Source organism: Hypoxylon trugodes (assembly GCF_022578975.1).
Source record: "Hypoxylon trugodes strain CBS 135444 unplaced genomic scaffold F4822scaffold_3, whole genome shotgun sequence".
NCBI lineage: Eukaryota > Fungi > Ascomycota > Sordariomycetes > Xylariales > Hypoxylaceae > Hypoxylon > Hypoxylon trugodes.
In genome coordinates, this window is record NW_026250018.1 from 375,682 (window position 1) to 391,828 (window position 16,147).

Consider the following 16,147-nt stretch of genomic DNA (forward strand, 5'->3'; position numbering starts at 1 on the left):
TCTCCACGATTACCGATTCCGCACTGACTTACCCTCAAGGGTATTTTATATATAATGGGGTGGAATTCTCTCGTCTTCCTCTCTCTTCATTCCCCAGTCCAGTCTGATAAGGATTACTTCTTCGTTCCACACCCAGACTACGTCGCGGTTCCGTAGCTTACTTCAAGTATTTTAGACTTACGACCAACCCCTCTAGAAATTGCGAAAATGCCTTTCTGGGGCAAAGCCGATGAGATTGTCCGAGCTGCAATAGCCAGGTACGTTCGCGGAAAATTCTTAGGAGGCTAGTACTCAACGCAATACTATTTAAGACGTGGCTATTAACTATCAACCAATAGATGCGACGAAACACGCCGGTGTCACCTTGAGAACATCCCTCCCGAGTTAAAGAAAGCCATCCTTAGTTATGCTGGTGGCAGCTCAGCCGTCAATCTCGCTCTAACCGGACCCGTTCTGTATCGTACGATAAAAGACGATGAGACTTACGCTGCTAATGAGATCGTCAGCGGCGAGGTCGGCTTGGACCTTCTACCACTTGCAATCACGCGAAGATGTGCAGAGACAGAACAACGACGATACAGGGGGGTTCCGTGGGATGCCCCGGCGCGCATCATGGCAGTAACAAATTTGCTCATCCGCGTTACACGAAAGCCCCTTACTCGCTCCAGGCTTAATTTCTGCCTGAAGGAAGCTAAGGTGTTCTCAGACTTCCACTCGACAGCCTGTAGGTATGCGCGAATCTTTGCAAGCAAAGCCTTGCGTGAAGGTCCCCGTTCGCTTAAGCCCACAACACACCTACCTTCGGTACCCGACTATGTGCTACGAGTCACGGATGGGGAAATGAATCGCTTTATCAAAGCGCTCTACATATTTCAGATGGCATGCGACCTATTTCCCGAGCATATCGAGAGGCCGTTCTTGGCTGGGCGAGGCGAGGATTTATACGAAGCTGAAAAGTATTTCTGGACGACCTTTCCACCGTGGGAACACCAACAGGTTCGCTGCGTCCAGGATATGATGCACGAGCATATACGAGATAGTAAGTTGAACGGACTCAATACTATAATCTGATATTGATGATTTTCCAGTGGTATCATGCCTCCCTTCTAACGAGATAATCGGAAAGTTCGTCATCATGGAAGGCCTAAGTTCGGTGCAGAAGCTGAGTGACCAGGGGCGTATCGAGGAAAAGCTCAGGGAGATGGAAAAAGACGATAAAAACGAAGATTTAGAGGAAAATAGATCAGAAGCCTGGTTTTCTGAGACTGACGAGCCTTGGCTACTCTTCGACGTCGAAAACTATGAAGTCACCATGAATACGAGAGAAATCGTGGAGAGGAATAAGGATGTCGACCTGGGTCCGGTAGGATCTTGGCTCCACACGCTCATTCAGCGCCTTCTCTGGGACCCTATGTTCCTACCTGGTAAAGATGCATATTTTAAATGCGATAGTTGTATGACACGGTGGGGTTACGTTTTTTGGGACCGTAACAAAATCAGCTGGCATGCGTATGATAAGATGCCTAAGATTGAGGATATGGTCAAGCTTTCCAATGGAACCGTGTTCGACAGAAACATCTTTATGACCCCGCTTAACTTTACTGGGCGGCGTAAGGGCTTATGTAAAGGATGCCGGGGTGACTGGTTTATGTAAGGCCATAGATGAGACGAAAGGAGAGGTCCAGTTAATTTAGCTATAGCAGAAAGAAGCATTCTGAGAAGAATGGTGGAGAATTCTACTCCTTTTGTATTATATATTTGGCGATTGGCCACAGGATAGCCAAATTCTCATCTCAATTCATGAAAACCACACGGCAGCCACGTTGAGCTTTTTACTGGTTGATTTTGTCTTTGACCTAAGCTTTCCCCTTTTTTTAATCAAGACGCCTAACTCATATCGCAGCCAGAACTATTTATCCACTGTGTAGTAATACCACAGTGCAGTAAGCTACATCAAAATTAACCCTAAATAACATTTTATATACAGTGTAGAACTCCGAATTTGATGTTTGCCACAGTGTGAAGCTACTCCGGGGGCTGATTATGCGCTGACCGGTCGTCATGATGCTTTTATATATATACCTGGGCATAATTTTCCCATCTTCCTTTCGTTTCACTCTACTTTTCCAACTCCAACCTAAGAAGCATCCAGCTTACCATCACTGAGATTCTTCTTACTCGACACCTGGACTCTAACGTGAGCGATACACACCAGTATCATACATAATATCTTCATTCCGTCTCATCCTTTAAATCCTTTCTCCTTACCTAGGTAATATTAGGCATCGTTGTCCACGCCGAGCCGGATATTCGCCTTGCGAGACCGCGCTATTATTGGCATAGGCGTAAGTACCTATCGTCGACTAAATAAGTATCGATGGCTTCATTTCTAACATCGGTCACAATATAGTCGTCGCATTCTTACAAGCGATCAAAACGATGCCTTCGCAGCTTAGCGCCAAGAAGGCGGTCCGAGCCGCAACTAAAAGGTATGTTCCTAATCCATTCTAATAACTATTGTTTGATATAAAAAAATAAAAGGCTAACCATCCCATTGTTTAGAGGCGATGAGAACCGCCGCTCCAGATTGGAGAACCTTGCCAACGAACTCCTCACCGCTATCATCGGGTGGAGCGACGCTGCAGATACAATTAACTTGGCCCTGACAGGCCCGGTTATGTACCGAAAGATAAAGTACAACGAGCTCTATCTTTCTACTAAAATAGCAATCAATCGGATTGGTCTGGACCTTCTTTTGTTTGCCTCATCACTCGTGGCCACCGATTCCTGGCGCTTCTGGGATTATGACGCCGATTACCCAGAGATACAATCCTCGTTTTCGACGTTCTTCAGCAAGAGTATTACGGCTGGGCTATCATCGAAGAAACGGCCATTTCCCCTTCGCGCGACTAAAAAGCTGCTCAGCTTCCACGAGACCATCTGCTACTATGCATCGACTTTTGCGGCCTCGGCCATACGTAAGGGCTATTACCACGCCGAGACAGGAGAGAGTGTACGAAGCGAGCCTGATTTTCTATTCCAAGTGTCCAGCGAAGAAGAACATCGCTTCATTAAGGCACTTTACATTTGGCAATTGGGTTGCAACCTCTTCCCCCGAAGAATCAAAGCACCCGGCTTTTTAGACTTCCAGGCGATGATGTTCAACATGGTGCAGGAAGGATTTTGGACAACATTCGCGCCATGGGAGCACCAACAGGTCCGGTGTGTCCAAGAGATGATGTATGAGCATCTCAGGGATGGTGAGTTAGATTGATAACGTTTGATCATGATAAACATATACTAACGATTATCTAGTCGTGTTCCGTGAATCCGGTCGGACCTCTTCGGACGCAAATATCGGCAAGGTCCCTAAAGGGTTCGTTTACCAATATATGATCGAAGAAGGACTTCAAGGTATCCGAAAGCACGAAGTCCAAGGGACAACGGTGAGATCCTTGCTTTATATCGGCCTGTACAATTTTGAAGGTACAACAACTCATCTAGGGAGACTCAATTCCCTGGGGCGGCATTTTGAGGAACCCGTGGGTTGGTTTTCGGAGAGCGATGAACCGTGGATGAACGTCGACCGAGCCACGAAGACCGTTAGCCTTGACACCCGGAACATCATATCGGCATTTCACGATACTGATAGTGATTCCGGTCCCCTCGATGCTTGGCTTTACACACTTCTCCTGAAGCGCATTGGCGACGACCCGATCTTTAGCACTCACGCCACGGCGCCATTCTGGTGCGAGAAAGATATGAGCAAGTAGGGTTTCGTCTTTTGGGACAGGAACAAGATCTAATGGTACACCCGCAATAAGATGCCTACCACAAAGCAAATGGTAGATGCTTCCAAGGACATCTTAGTTAGCAGGGAAGATTTTGTGGATTGTGAACTTACCTGGGGTCGGCGCCTTTATTTCTCATAAGAAGCACCGGCGTGGTAATGGAAGTGAAAATAAATAAGAAAGTCAAGGGGTTGTTCCTGTTAGACAAAGCATAGCCGCCCCAGGGTGAGCGGATTGCTATGGGTTATGTATATGCAGATTCACTATTATTTAGTATGAAGAAATCTAGCGATAAAACAACGAAAGATGTGATTGATTCCTAACTCATAATGAATCAAGTGAGGAGGTAATCAGCTGCCGATCTCCGGTCAAGCTGTAATTACCAAGTAGGTATCATTTGTCCCTGGGGTAAGCACCCAAATTCATAACAACAACGCCCCCTATTCAACACTCCAGATCATGACAAACACTATCCTCTTCTCCCCCCCTTTTTCCTTCCGGAAGTGCGTCGCCTGTTAGCCTCCTTTACCACTCAACTTGTGACATATCAACCGGGTTGGCCGCCATACCCCATCCCGCATCTTGCTCAAACCATGCAGGGGAGTCATCCGGGGTGTCGTCAGGGATATCGTCGATGCTGGTAACGAAACGAAGGGGAGAGCCCTGTCCCTTAGCCAAGCCAGGACGTAGATTAGGGTTCCCAGCACTGTCCAGGGATGATCGACTCATAAGCCATTCTCGATAATCGCGATATTGCTCCCTCAGGAGAGTACGGTTCTGACGATAGTGAAACTTCATTCCAACCCTGCAGATATCTACCGCGCTAAAGATTTGTTGTTTGAATATAGCGGTCAGTCGTGTGACGAAGTCCCGCGGATCCAGTTGATCTCTGAGCCACTCCAAGTGGTAAGCTTGGTCAGGTTGGCCCTTGAAGTTGTAATGTGCGACCAGGATAGCAACTCCAGCAGCTATAGCCTCGGGGTCATTCATGGGAATTAGAACCACATCCTCCAACTCAGAGTCTAGGTTCATCTGTATATAGCGGTAATTTCTGATCGGCGCTAGATTCTTTTCGAGAGCCTTCTTAAGTCTCTTAGCCATCAAATTGCGCACCAGCTGCTCGTTGTTATCCGGGTCATGCAGGCGCCACTCAACAGGCAGGCCCTTAATCTGAACCGCTCTGAAATGCTCGTTGCCTTTATTGAACTTGAACTGAATGTCCGGGAGACGCTTCCAAGGCCCTGCAGGTAGATCCAGGGTCAATCCCATTTGTTCAGATCTATCTGGTCCTAAAGCGTCCATAAGTCTGCCTCGAAGGACTCGAAGTCTAAAGAAACCATCTATGCGCCTGCCCTCACGCTCAACTCGCTCTTCTTCGAGTGTAATGCTCTTCTTTGGAGATATATCGGGATTGTCAACCGGCGAGTCACTTAGGCCCGACGCCTCAAATCTTTCAATCATGCCTTGCCAGAAGAGGTTGCCGGTTTTCCAAAGCTTGATGTCGAAAAACTTTTTCATTTGACGAGCGTTGAGCATCTGTAGCGTATGGAGCTCATCATCGGTTGCGACAGCTAGGCCACCGTGAGCGCAGAAGCTTTCGAAGAAAATGTGAGGCATTTTGGTGAAGCTCCGTTCTTTTTATTGATTAGCCTAAGTAGGTGTGAGGGGTGATGGCATGCAGTGAATGAGAAAGGCCGTGAATAGCTTTGTCGTGATAGTGGGATGTGTTGTGAAGATTCTAGAGTGCTTTGTATTTCAAGGAGAGAAGACAAAAGGCGAAAGGTGTCGAAAACTGAATAGGATGGGTGTACTTACTCTGGAAAGATCACTGCATTTAAGTTCGCGGAACTGACAAGCGAATAGGGGAAAGCGTTGCGTGAGTGTTGCGTGAGTCGACTGTAATAGGCGAGAGTGTTGCGTGTATCTACTGCGAGAAGCAAGAGCGTTGCGTGAGTCTACCGAAATAGGCGAGTGTTTCGTGACTACCGTAAGAGGCAAGAGTTGCGTGTGTCTACTGTAAGAGGCGAGAGTGTTGCGTGAGTCGACCGTGATAGGCGATAGCCCTCTAGATCGCAGAAACGAGAAGGAGCAAATATCGAGATGAACCCGCCAATGCCGCCAATGCCGCACATGCGCAAAGATTCCAAAACACGAAATCGTAATGATATCTTTGACCAGCGTCCGAAATCTGCAAAGTATTAGATAACGGAATATAGAAAGGGGTTGATGAAATAGGGATAGGTGAAATATGTATGGTAGAACTAAGAATTAATTTTAAAGGGGGAGGGTATATTCAGGGAAACTTTTGAGAAAGGTAATATTTCAGTTGGAAAACGAGTACCTAGGTACGTACGATCGAAAGGTATGTACAGCAATGTGACCATTGAGCAGTATGGGACGAATAGGTCTCAAGCGATTTGGATGGGCTACCCCTTTAGCGAAGCACCGGGAGATGAATAAGACGAGAAAGAGATTTGTGTGTAATAGAAAAGAATGATATATTGGATCTATATTTCTTGCCGATTAGGGCACCGGAGTGAATATGATGCTGTAGCTGCGTGGGTAGAGGAAGAAAAGAGTGCGACGAGGAAATTTTGCAGAAAGAACAAACCAGAAGAGGGATTAATAGCATTAAATGATTAAAGACGGACGACCAGCGTATCAGACGAAATAGATTTCAACTTTGGGGTGTATCCAGCCAGTTGAGAGATAACCAGGAAGTTGCCAAAACTTGTGATCCTACACATCGTATTTAAGTAAGTAAGTGGGAGGCCTTCCACTCCGCTTCGACGAATTTCAGGGATTTATGACCCCTATCTACGATCCCAAGATACCTAGATGAAATAGTTAGCACACAAAATTTGATTTAAATTCGTAAGGAATGTGCTTACCACCCGGATCGGACGAGCCTCCAGAGGCTGACTCAATTAATTTGGGTATGATGACTTTAGGAGTCAATGGGCTCATTAGACGAAGATAAGAATAGTCACCGGATAATTCTAGGTATCTAGGTAGAAGCTAGTCAGGTACCTAAAAGTCATCGAGATACATATTCTAAACTTTAAGTACATAGATACTTCCAAGCGAAATCCCACGCTCGTCGATTCAGTTTAAGGAACGAGCCCGTTAGTTGAGCCCTATTCGTAACTAGGTAAAAGGGGTAAGCCACGTGGTAGTTAACGGATGCACTCTAAAATACCAATTCACATGTAGAAGGTGCCCCCCTTACGCAGGGACCTACCTACCTAGGTGCCTCCGCTTGACAACTCTGTAAACTTTGATAAGTCTACTTACTAGTATCTTACATAATTAAGTACCCGCATGGGCTTTTACAGAAATAGGTATTGTGTATTGTGGGAAGGTGCGATTATCGTCTACCTTAGCCCCTATTCGAGCAGGGCAAGATTCAAATCACCGAACTTCATCACTCCTACCTTTTTCAATGAACTCACTCCGTAGAGAAACTTCCATCTAGTTTTATAAACTATTATTCTACTGTCTATGCATATGTTTACGCCAGTACCTATTTCAGACATTTAATTCATCCATGCCTTCGTTCTCATTAGGTATTTATAGGAAGGAATAAGAATATCTACTTCCATTCTATATGGCTAAGCTGAACCTTTCTAGTCATATAAAAGGAAAATGTTTATAATAAAAACATAAAAGCACATGAATTTTATACCTATATCTAGAAAGACAAAATGATTAATTGCCTATGTGAGCACGCTCGACTGGAATTATTCGTCGCGCGGTTCGAAGTACTCATTTTACATCCTATTATCATATTCGAAGATGAATACCTCCAGCCCCTCTTTCAGCGTCTCGGGACATGTATAAAATCCGCCTCGAAGGTATATCTGCGTTTCTGAATAGGGGAGAGCTTCATGATGACTAACATCTTACATAATACCGTGATATTACGCTCTCGGAGGGATTATTCCGCCGGCGTTTTCCCCTTTTTATTCGCGCTAAGCCACAAGTCCTAAAAACCGATCCATTCCTGACTGACAAATCTATTTAGCCCGAGACTACATATGAGTGGTGGTAGGTACCTATCAACATTTAAATCCTCCTAGCTCGATTTCGATATGTACGATGATGAATAATCAACATGGATTCAGACAGGTTGAAGCAATTAGAAAAAGCCGAGGCGGAATTACACGTGAGAAATAATATTTTTTATTAGGACATTGATTGATTATGCGGTTTATCTTTGCTAACATAATAATAGCGTCGTCGTGAACGTGGGAGACTAGCGCAGCGCGCATTTCGGAAGCGTCATGGTAAAGCGACACAGGATAAGCACACTGAGACTCAGAAGTTGAAAGCTGCTATAGAGGAGATCGTCCGGGTAGTACGCCGTGATGATCGTCCCGAATTGATCCGAGCTGTTCGGGAAGCAGCCGAGATGACTGGGTCGGATGTACAGATATCCGATGATAGTCCCGGTACTACTGAAAGGGCTACTATGAGGCCGGCGTTACCATTACACAACTTGGGCGATCTTGTGCCCCTTATTGCGGATCCACCACCTGGGCTGACAGCGTCGACCCAAGGAAAAGTCGCTTTTAAGAATAATTGGCTGAATTGGAACCTCAACTATCCGGTGTCAACTACATCTGGAGCTAAACTGGATTCGGCACAAACAAGCACGAGACCGGGCTATGGAAATTGGTTCGAAACAGACCGATATATACGAAACGACAGCCCCCCTTTAGACATCATCCCATATCTCGGCACGGGGATGACGACGTTTGCCGGGCGATTATTCTGGGCCAGTGGAGAGTATCTACTCCATCTTTGCTGGCAGGCTGAAGCCAACGAGAAGATAAACCCGCGCGTCGCAAGGGAGGCCAATGAAAGGATTTGGAATATGATTCGACATTCACAACCTCTACACAATGTACGATATATCATAGCCTTGGCGGAGGCGCGCCGGGAGTTCCGCGACCGTGGTTTCATTGAGGGGAATAATCCAGCGGGAGAGGCCGACTCGGGTTGTCTTTTGAATGAACATGTAGTGGCGGACTATAAGGCAAGAGGCGAGGACCCAGCTGGTTGGTTATCTCCAATAGCTGTCGAACAGGAACTTCGCAAACGCTTGAGTCAAGAGTCATACAAGCAATTTGAGACGGCACTGGAACGCTGGGGATCAAATGAGGCAGAAGGACCAGTCGCCGAGGTGGTTCAATCTCTGATTCAGAATCTAGTAACAAGTTTCGTATGTTTTGGGGATGGACCTCGGTGGCACACTGACTTTGTGGCGGCCTTATTCGGCGGGCACGTTCGGGTTACGGCGGCATAAGACAATTCTCACAAAACGAGAAGTTCAGTGAAAAAATAACGACGGATAGGGGTTATCGATCACCTATAGGCCTATGAAAATTGGCCGTAGGTCTATTCCAAACTACCTACCGAGGTATGCTTGGTTGTAGAATTAGTTTGGGATCCGGAAGAAGAATTATCCCTGGTGAGCTTGTCAACCTCTAACCACCTAGAGGTGGTGTAAAACATACGATTATGGAATTTGGTTTAATAATTCCAGTTTCATTGCATATAGGGTATCGTGAAGGAATCGGAAGCGACACGTTATGTTGTTGTCCGAGAGTTTCACGACTTTGAAGCTTCCTTGGAGTATCTTTCTTCCCAGTCATCTTGTAACAGGTGTAAGCAATTAAGCACACCTGGACCGGCCTTTTTATCAATAATGTCCCTTTGGTATCTCGTCATCTTTCTTAATACATAATCGGAAACCGACGCTTGATCTCTCGCCTCGGGGCGGCCAATTCCAATTGAGATGCGTGACCAATGCGTTCCGGGGAAGTCGCCGATTCTGAGACTCGAATTGATGCTTTTGATACCATTGTGACCTCGGTGGCTTGCGTTCCACTTTCGTATTCGGACGTGACCTAACTCCTCTTCGAGATCGTCGTGAACTACTACTAAACTAAGCTCGCTTGGCTTCAATTGGTGATTCTCCAGCATTTCCTTCCAAGCCTTGGCAACCCAAGGACCAGAGACATTCATCAAGGTTGGGCTTTGCACCATGGTATAGGTATGGCTGGGTGAGGCGAGGCATGCTTTCCGGCCATATCGTTCAGACGCGAAGGGAGGTTGGGATGCGCCGATTAATCTTTGCGCCGAAACGAGTGCGAAATGACCGGCGGAGTGGAGGCATTCGTAGTATGGTGCTTGGTTGCCCAAGCTGACAATCAAGAAACGAGGATCGAACATGTCTTGGCCTAGCTAAGCCATAATATGGAGAAGAGAATGATCACCTACCACGTTATAAAGAGTGGATGTTTACCTAGGTAAGTTGGAAGGTGTTGCGACGCCGATAAAAAGAAAAGAAAAAGAAAAGTCCCAATTGAAAGGAAGCTTCAGCCACTAAGAAATCGGCGGGGCATAGAATGTGCATAGAATGTGTGGCCCAATTGGAGAAACGAAGAGGTACCAAGTACCAGGTAACGCGGGGTTCAAAGGTGCCGTTAACCGTTTCGTGGCGCAGTAAGTTTCGCTGACGTAGCACTTTCGGAGTTCATGATTTCACTTGGCTCAGCCACTTTTTCTTGCCTGTGTTGTCTGCCTGTGACCAATCCGTCGCCGACAATAATTCCTGAATCACCCAAGAAAAAACACGACTTTAATCCTCCAATCCTCTTCTTCATTTTTAATACAAGTAAAACACCAATTCCTGCGTCATTCCCAATTTATGTGTCCTCACTTTGCGAAACCATTGTTTTCAATTCACACGATACCCGATTATTCGACTATACCCATTTTACAGAGCGAAACAAGAAAACATCGCGAAAATGTCGTGGGCAGGTATGAACACTCTCAATTAGGCAGAAAGTTGATCATACCAACTTGAATTTTCGTTAATGGTGTACTTCCTAGGATTCAAGAAGAACGTCAATCGCGCGACGACGCAGGTTATGATGAAGACGGGCCATGTCGAAAAGACGAACGACCGCGATTACGAAGTCGAGGAGAGACGATTCCGAACTATGGAGGCTGCTTCGCTACGACTCCAAAAGGAAGCAAGAGGATATCTAGATTCGATACGAGGTGAGATTATAATTGGCAGTGTTGAATGGTATTCGCAACAGCAGGTTTACTAAGAATTATTTGTAGCCATGACAGCATCTCAGATGCGCATAGCCGAGACGATAGATGCTTTCTACGGCGATGCGGGTGCTAACGATGGTGTCAGTCGAAGCTACAAGCAGGCCGTGGAAGATCTAGATACCGAGACAATTAAAGCGCTAGATGGTCCCTATAGGTATGATCCAATGAGCCACTATATGGGAATTAAAGGTTAACAAATATTAGAACGACAGTATTGGAACCTATCACCAAATTCTGCGCATACTTCCCTGATGTCAACGAATGTGAGTCTTGATATGCTATTCCGATCTTCAACCGCTGCTAATACACGCATATAGGTATCAAGAAGCGTGGTCACAAATTACTAGATTACGATGCGCTACGAGCCCGAGTCAAGAAGCTAGCTGAGAAGCCCGACAAGGATGTAACGAAGCTCCCGCGCACGGAGAAAGAGATGGAGATAGCAAAAGCCGCCTATGAACAACTCAACGAACAACTATCCTCCGAACTACCCCAACTAATTGATCTCCGAGTGCCGTATCTCGACCCTAGCTTCGAAGCCCTCGTCAAGATTCAACTCCGATTCTGCGCCGAAGCTTACAGCAGAATGGCCCAAGTTCAGCAATACCTAGACGCGGATACTAGGGATCAATATGCGCAGGGACAACTGGACTCAAGGGTTGAACAGGTTCTGCAAGAGATTCGGGAACTTAGCATTAGCGGGACGGTATAAAAGGATTGCGATTGAGTTTGAGCATGAAAACGCGGAGTTGAGGCTTCTATTTCTCTACTAGGCGTGGTACGGTCTGGGTTGGCATTTTCGTAGGTAGATACCTACTTTGGAACAAATCCCTTCGTGATTCACGGGTCGCGTTAGATACCGATAGGGATTATGGTCTTTCGAATAGAAATTGCGTATATTTGAAAGTACTGACTAGCATTGTATTCCATCAAGGCTGCACTGTCCATACCAAATGGCCAGACATATTTTACCCTATCCCATTATACATATCTACCTGTATGTATTCTCGCTTAGATCTGTAAAATGCAGCTGCTATATTACGTAAGATGGCTGAGATGTAGACGGGAACCTGGCCAAATACCCCGCGTAGCCCAATCATTCCTTCACACTTCTACGCTGACCGTACAGGCAGCCACCAGCCACGAGGTTCTCCAGTCAAGAAACATTAAACCATGGATCCATTCACGGCCTTTGGTATAGCCTGCAATGTCATCACCGTCGTCGATGCAGCTATCAAATGTGGTAAAACGATTATGGAGCTCTACGACTCGACAAGTGGCTACACGCGAGAGACCGAGGCCTTACTAAATGCCCTCGGCGACTGGGAGGCTATAAATAATGAAATGGAAGCGGCAGAGTCTCAATTACGCCAAACAGATACGCATAAGAGCCTTCAGGAAGCTACCGCCAATTGCGCCAAAATATCACGACAAATGAAGGACATTGTCATTTCATGCGTTCCAAATACTAGAAAATCTTTTAGGTCCGCTATGAAAGGAATGATCAATACAAAAGCCAACAAACAAAAAGTCACGCAGCTACGCGAGCAACTAGAGCAATCCGGGTCTAGGGTGACTTATCTAGTCGCTGCTGCTACTAGGTGACTCTCGCGGCCTACGCACTCATACTGTAGTCTTTACTAACATCTACCGGTATATGATCCTCAGGTCCGACGTGACACAGATTTTAGTCAGACTGGAACAGGCCCAGTCAAGTCATCGCTCTGCCATAGAGAAACTAGATGACCTAAAAGACTATCTTGATCCTACGAAAGGCAATGAACGCCTTTTAGAGGCTATTAACTCTATAAATGCCGTATCTAATGAAGTTTTGGAGGCCGTTATGCACGAAGTGATTGTTCGAAGCCTCCGAACTAGTTTCCCCTCTGCAAAGACACGCTTTGAAGCTGTAGATGATGCTGAGGCAGGAACCTTCTCCTGGATCATTGAGAAACCTGATAGGATCCTGGACATGGAAGAAAACCTTCAAATTAGCTTTGCTGAATGGCTGAGATCGGGATTAGGGGCGTTCCATATCGCTGGTAAACCAGGATCCGGCAAGTCGACTTTGATGAAACTCCTTGCGACTCATAAACTCACTAAAGAGCTACTCAGAGATTGGGCTGGGGACAAGCACCTAATACTCTCAAATTTCTTTATTTGGCGTTTAGGTGGAAGAGACCAGAAGACATGGAAAGGCCTTGTTGGAAGTCTACTTTATGATACAGTGTTACAAACACCGAGTATCACCAAGATTCTCTTTTCAGGCCACTGGGAGACTGGGCAAGCCTGGCTGAATCATAAGGCCAATACAGTCATACACTTTTCGGATTCCGAAATACGCGCTGCTTTCGACAAACTTATTAATGGTCCTGAGATTCATAAAAACTTTCGAATTTGCTTCTTTATCGACGGTTTGGACGAATTCCAAGAACCAACAGAGTCCTATAATGAACTGGCTGGAAGGATAAAAGGCTGGTCGCAGGCATCATCAAGTACATTAAAACTCTGTGTTTCGAGTCGAGAATACCCTTCCATCGAGCGCGTGTTCTCAGAAACCCAAAGAATACATTTACATAAACTAACCTCCCGTGATATCAACCGATTAACCCAAAGGAGGCTCTGTACGAACCCTATATTCGTCGCTCTACGGCGAAGAGAAGGCCCCGGAACTGATGTCTTGGTCAAAAGGATCGCAGCCGAAGCTGAAGGGGTCTTCCTTTGGGTAGTACTTGTTGTCGCGCTAGTCCAGGAGGAATTGGCTGCCCTTGGTGAGAATATTTCAATAAGACACCTAAGCCAGATACTTGACCAAGTCCCTAAGGAACTGGAAGATTTCATTGGCGAGATTGTTAAAAGAATCAATAAACATCATCACGGCAAGGCAATGTTATTGCTTGCTATGGCTCTACGAATGGCTGGTCAAACTATTGATGATGCACCACCTTCAGGGCACGCAGACCCATCGGATCATCTAGCGCCGTCGGAGAATCGCGAACGGCTTTTGGTGCGCGATACCAAAGCGGGCGAACTATCTGTACTAAGTATATCGTTATACTTTGAACCATACGGACCGAATGAAACCACCTTCGATCCGGGATTTGTATCAAATAGATGCCTATCTGGTGTTCATTTAGTGAACACTTGGTGCCGTGGTCTCCTGACAGTCCAGGGAGACTCTGCTAGATTTAGCCATAGGAGTATTCCAGAGACCATCCATCGCATTCTGAAAAAGCAAGAAGAGCCGAAGATTACCGACAACCAAGTTATAGAAGCAATCCTTAAGATGGTCCTCGTGGAAATACAGCTGCCAAGATATGCTTTAACATTCAAAAGACCCGATAGAATCGAGTTTATGGTGTGGCTGTTGTCACTTACTAAGGTCCACCAAGAAGCATTCCCAATCCTCCATACAATTGAGAATGGAACTCCGAACCATCCTTCAAAACGTTACTATCACATGGGAAGCTTTGCGCATATTAATGGGTCAGATTATACCGACGAAAGTATCCTAAACGCTTCGGCTCGCATCGGGTTATTTGATTTCGTTATATGGGAGATTGAAAATAACCTGGAGCTTCCTGAGCATACCAACAGAATAGAATTTCTTCTAGCGTTTGCCACCTGGAGCACCCTTCAAGGTACAAGTTCAAAGAACGAGTTCCAGCTAGTCCTGGACACTTGTGTACGAAAGTGGAAAGAATCGTCTTGTAACCCTCCTACTCCTTTTCCTTGGACTTTAACGTGGCTTGACTTCCTCATGTACTCAATCTTTCGAAGGACGCTTCATATATTTCCAAAATATGTTGGTTGGTCCCTCCTTGAAAGCTGGCTTCAGATCGGGTTAACTTGCCCTTTCACGCTGGCAATTTCCAAACCCGACCCTACCGATATTTCTGGAAATCCGAGACCTGATGGCCTCAAGCCCGGCACCATCGGGATCTTGTATCCCAGGATAGACGGCTTCGAGTCGATAACCGGCGTGTGCTATAATTGGAATCTGGACACAAGCGGGCCCTCAGCCAAGGGGCGAGGTCCAGGGTCAGTAAGTGATCTCTGGAGCCTCGCCCACGCCGATGGGCGCGGCGGTCGACTCAATCTGAAGGATTTGATAGTGTTTCACAAGCCTGAAAATAGCGGGCGTCTATTGGAACTATTGGAAAGAAACGACACCTACGGTCCAACAGAGTTCGGAGAATTACTACTAGACATCCAGCAAAGTCCACCAGACGAAAAGATACCATTTACTTCTGGTTATATAGCGGATGGACGGATCCGTCCGGTTGGTGGCAGCACTACCGAGCACCCGGCCAACGCGGTTGACTCGGAAGTACAACCATTACCACCCCCGCCTCCAATGGACCAAGAGGGAAAGCTTGACCTCAAGTTTGATCTTAAAGTTGTCGGTAAGATCTCCTTTCGTAGATTAAGGGAGTCATGAAGACTGATAATTTTAGGCATATTCTTCTCTGCCATAATTTCTTTCATCCTAGGATATCTATTAAAATAGGGTTACGTGGTATTAAGGGAGCGTTTCTAGAGTTTTCTTAAAGGATTCCATGTAGACATTATTTTATTTCCGTGGAAAAAAGTATGTAGGTAGATATCATATGTTGTTAATTCAATTAAGGGACAAGAAGACGGATAAATTATTGTTTTTGTCCCAGAGTGGCGACGGCTGTCCTAAGTCACTGGTCGCGGCATCCAACCAACGCCTTCAGTGGATCAATCTGGTAGTTTTGGGCTACGACCCTTGCCTTATATAGTTTCTCTTTTGAGTGTCTAGGGGATACTATGGCCAAATCAAGATCCTTTGTTACCTAAGTATCAATAACCTGAAACTGTCTAGCCCTGAACACCAGGGTGACAGGCTTGGATGGAATTAACATCCAGATTCTTCAGATAATGTGCTTTTATACGCACATGAACGCGGCGCAAATCCATGTGTACGAAGCAGTATCTCACAGCGAAAGCGTCGAAAAATAGGGGTAGACGCCGGATAGCATATTACATAATACAAACTACCACCATTATGCAAGCCAGCTGCATTACATAAGGTAAGGGGAGTTGATTAAGTAAGATAAGATAATTATGTAAGGATTCCTGACATAATATCCCCCAGCTACATAAGCTCTACGATTACGTCAGGAAGCTGCCCACGTGAACTTGAAGATTACATAGTGCTATTCATTACATAACACAGCTCGTTCCATAAGTTGGCAACC

General features: G+C 45.9%; 6 protein-coding genes across 6 annotated transcripts; 4 read left to right on the forward strand and 2 right to left on the reverse strand.

Annotated features, from left to right (window-relative positions):
* Nucleotides 1-207: 207 nt before the first annotated feature.
* Nucleotides 208-3,773, forward strand: F4822DRAFT_441916 (uncharacterized protein; the record flags this gene model as incomplete). Its single annotated transcript, XM_051462921.1, has 6 exons — nucleotides 208-257; nucleotides 339-1,039; nucleotides 1,089-1,610; nucleotides 2,411-2,489; nucleotides 2,563-3,260; nucleotides 3,316-3,773. The coding sequence occupies 6 exons, from the start codon at nucleotides 208-210 to the stop codon at nucleotides 3,771-3,773; spliced, it is 2,508 nt and encodes an 835-aa protein (XP_051316346.1).
* Nucleotides 3,774-4,316: 543 nt separating this feature from the next.
* Nucleotides 4,317-5,408, reverse strand: F4822DRAFT_426421 (uncharacterized protein; the record flags this gene model as incomplete). Its single annotated transcript, XM_051460551.1, has 1 exon — nucleotides 4,317-5,408. One exon carries the CDS (start codon nucleotides 5,406-5,408, stop codon nucleotides 4,317-4,319), a length of 1,092 nt encoding a protein of 363 aa, XP_051316347.1.
* Nucleotides 5,409-7,768: 2,360 nt separating this feature from the next.
* On the forward strand, nucleotides 7,769-9,252 carry F4822DRAFT_154905 (uncharacterized protein). Its single transcript, XM_051453069.1, has 2 exons — nucleotides 7,769-7,956; nucleotides 8,026-9,252. The coding sequence occupies exons 1-2, from the start codon at nucleotides 7,906-7,908 to the stop codon at nucleotides 9,097-9,099; spliced, it is 1,125 nt and encodes a 374-aa protein (XP_051316348.1). The 5' UTR covers nucleotides 7,769-7,905; the 3' UTR covers nucleotides 9,100-9,252.
* F4822DRAFT_154984 (peptidyl-tRNA hydrolase) lies at nucleotides 9,253-10,317 on the reverse strand. Its single transcript, XM_051453070.1, has one exon. It carries the CDS (start codon nucleotides 10,026-10,028, stop codon nucleotides 9,405-9,407), a length of 624 nt encoding a protein of 207 aa, XP_051316349.1. The 5' UTR covers nucleotides 10,029-10,317; the 3' UTR covers nucleotides 9,253-9,404.
* Nucleotides 10,318-10,337: 20 nt separating this feature from the next.
* Nucleotides 10,338-12,039, forward strand: F4822DRAFT_393612 (BAR domain-containing protein). Its single transcript, XM_051457306.1, has 5 exons — nucleotides 10,338-10,619; nucleotides 10,692-10,862; nucleotides 10,929-11,076; nucleotides 11,127-11,185; nucleotides 11,240-12,039. Exons 1-5 carry the CDS (start codon nucleotides 10,607-10,609, stop codon nucleotides 11,632-11,634), a joined length of 786 nt encoding a protein of 261 aa, XP_051316350.1. The 5' UTR covers nucleotides 10,338-10,606; the 3' UTR covers nucleotides 11,635-12,039.
* F4822DRAFT_393615 (uncharacterized protein) lies at nucleotides 12,033-15,944 on the forward strand. Its single transcript, XM_051457307.1, has 3 exons — nucleotides 12,033-12,523; nucleotides 12,591-15,328; nucleotides 15,380-15,944. Exons 1-3 carry the CDS (start codon nucleotides 12,096-12,098, stop codon nucleotides 15,430-15,432), a joined length of 3,219 nt encoding a protein of 1,072 aa, XP_051316351.1. The 5' UTR covers nucleotides 12,033-12,095; the 3' UTR covers nucleotides 15,433-15,944.
* Nucleotides 15,945-16,147: the final 203 nt, after the last annotated feature.

Coding starts and splice junctions, on each gene's coding strand:
- F4822DRAFT_154905 (XM_051453069.1), top strand. CDS start 7,906: ATGGATTCAGACAGGTTGAAGCAATTAGAAAAAGCCGAGGCGGAATTA. Junction 7,957..8,025: donor AAGCCGAGGCGGAATTACAC/GTGAGAAATAAT, acceptor ACATAATAATAG/CGTCGTCGTGAACGTGGGAG.
- F4822DRAFT_154984 (XM_051453070.1), bottom strand. CDS start 10,028: ATGTTCGATCCTCGTTTCTTGATTGTCAGCTTGGGCAACCAAGCACCA.
- F4822DRAFT_393612 (XM_051457306.1), top strand. Junction 10,863..10,928: donor ATATCTAGATTCGATACGAG/GTGAGATTATAA, acceptor AATTATTTGTAG/CCATGACAGCATCTCAGATG. Junction 11,186..11,239: donor CTTCCCTGATGTCAACGAAT/GTGAGTCTTGAT, acceptor ACACGCATATAG/GTATCAAGAAGCGTGGTCAC.
- F4822DRAFT_393615 (XM_051457307.1), top strand. CDS start 12,096: ATGGATCCATTCACGGCCTTTGGTATAGCCTGCAATGTCATCACCGTC. Junction 12,524..12,590: donor CTAGTCGCTGCTGCTACTAG/GTGACTCTCGCG, acceptor TATGATCCTCAG/GTCCGACGTGACACAGATTT. Junction 15,329..15,379: donor GTTTGATCTTAAAGTTGTCG/GTAAGATCTCCT, acceptor TGATAATTTTAG/GCATATTCTTCTCTGCCATA.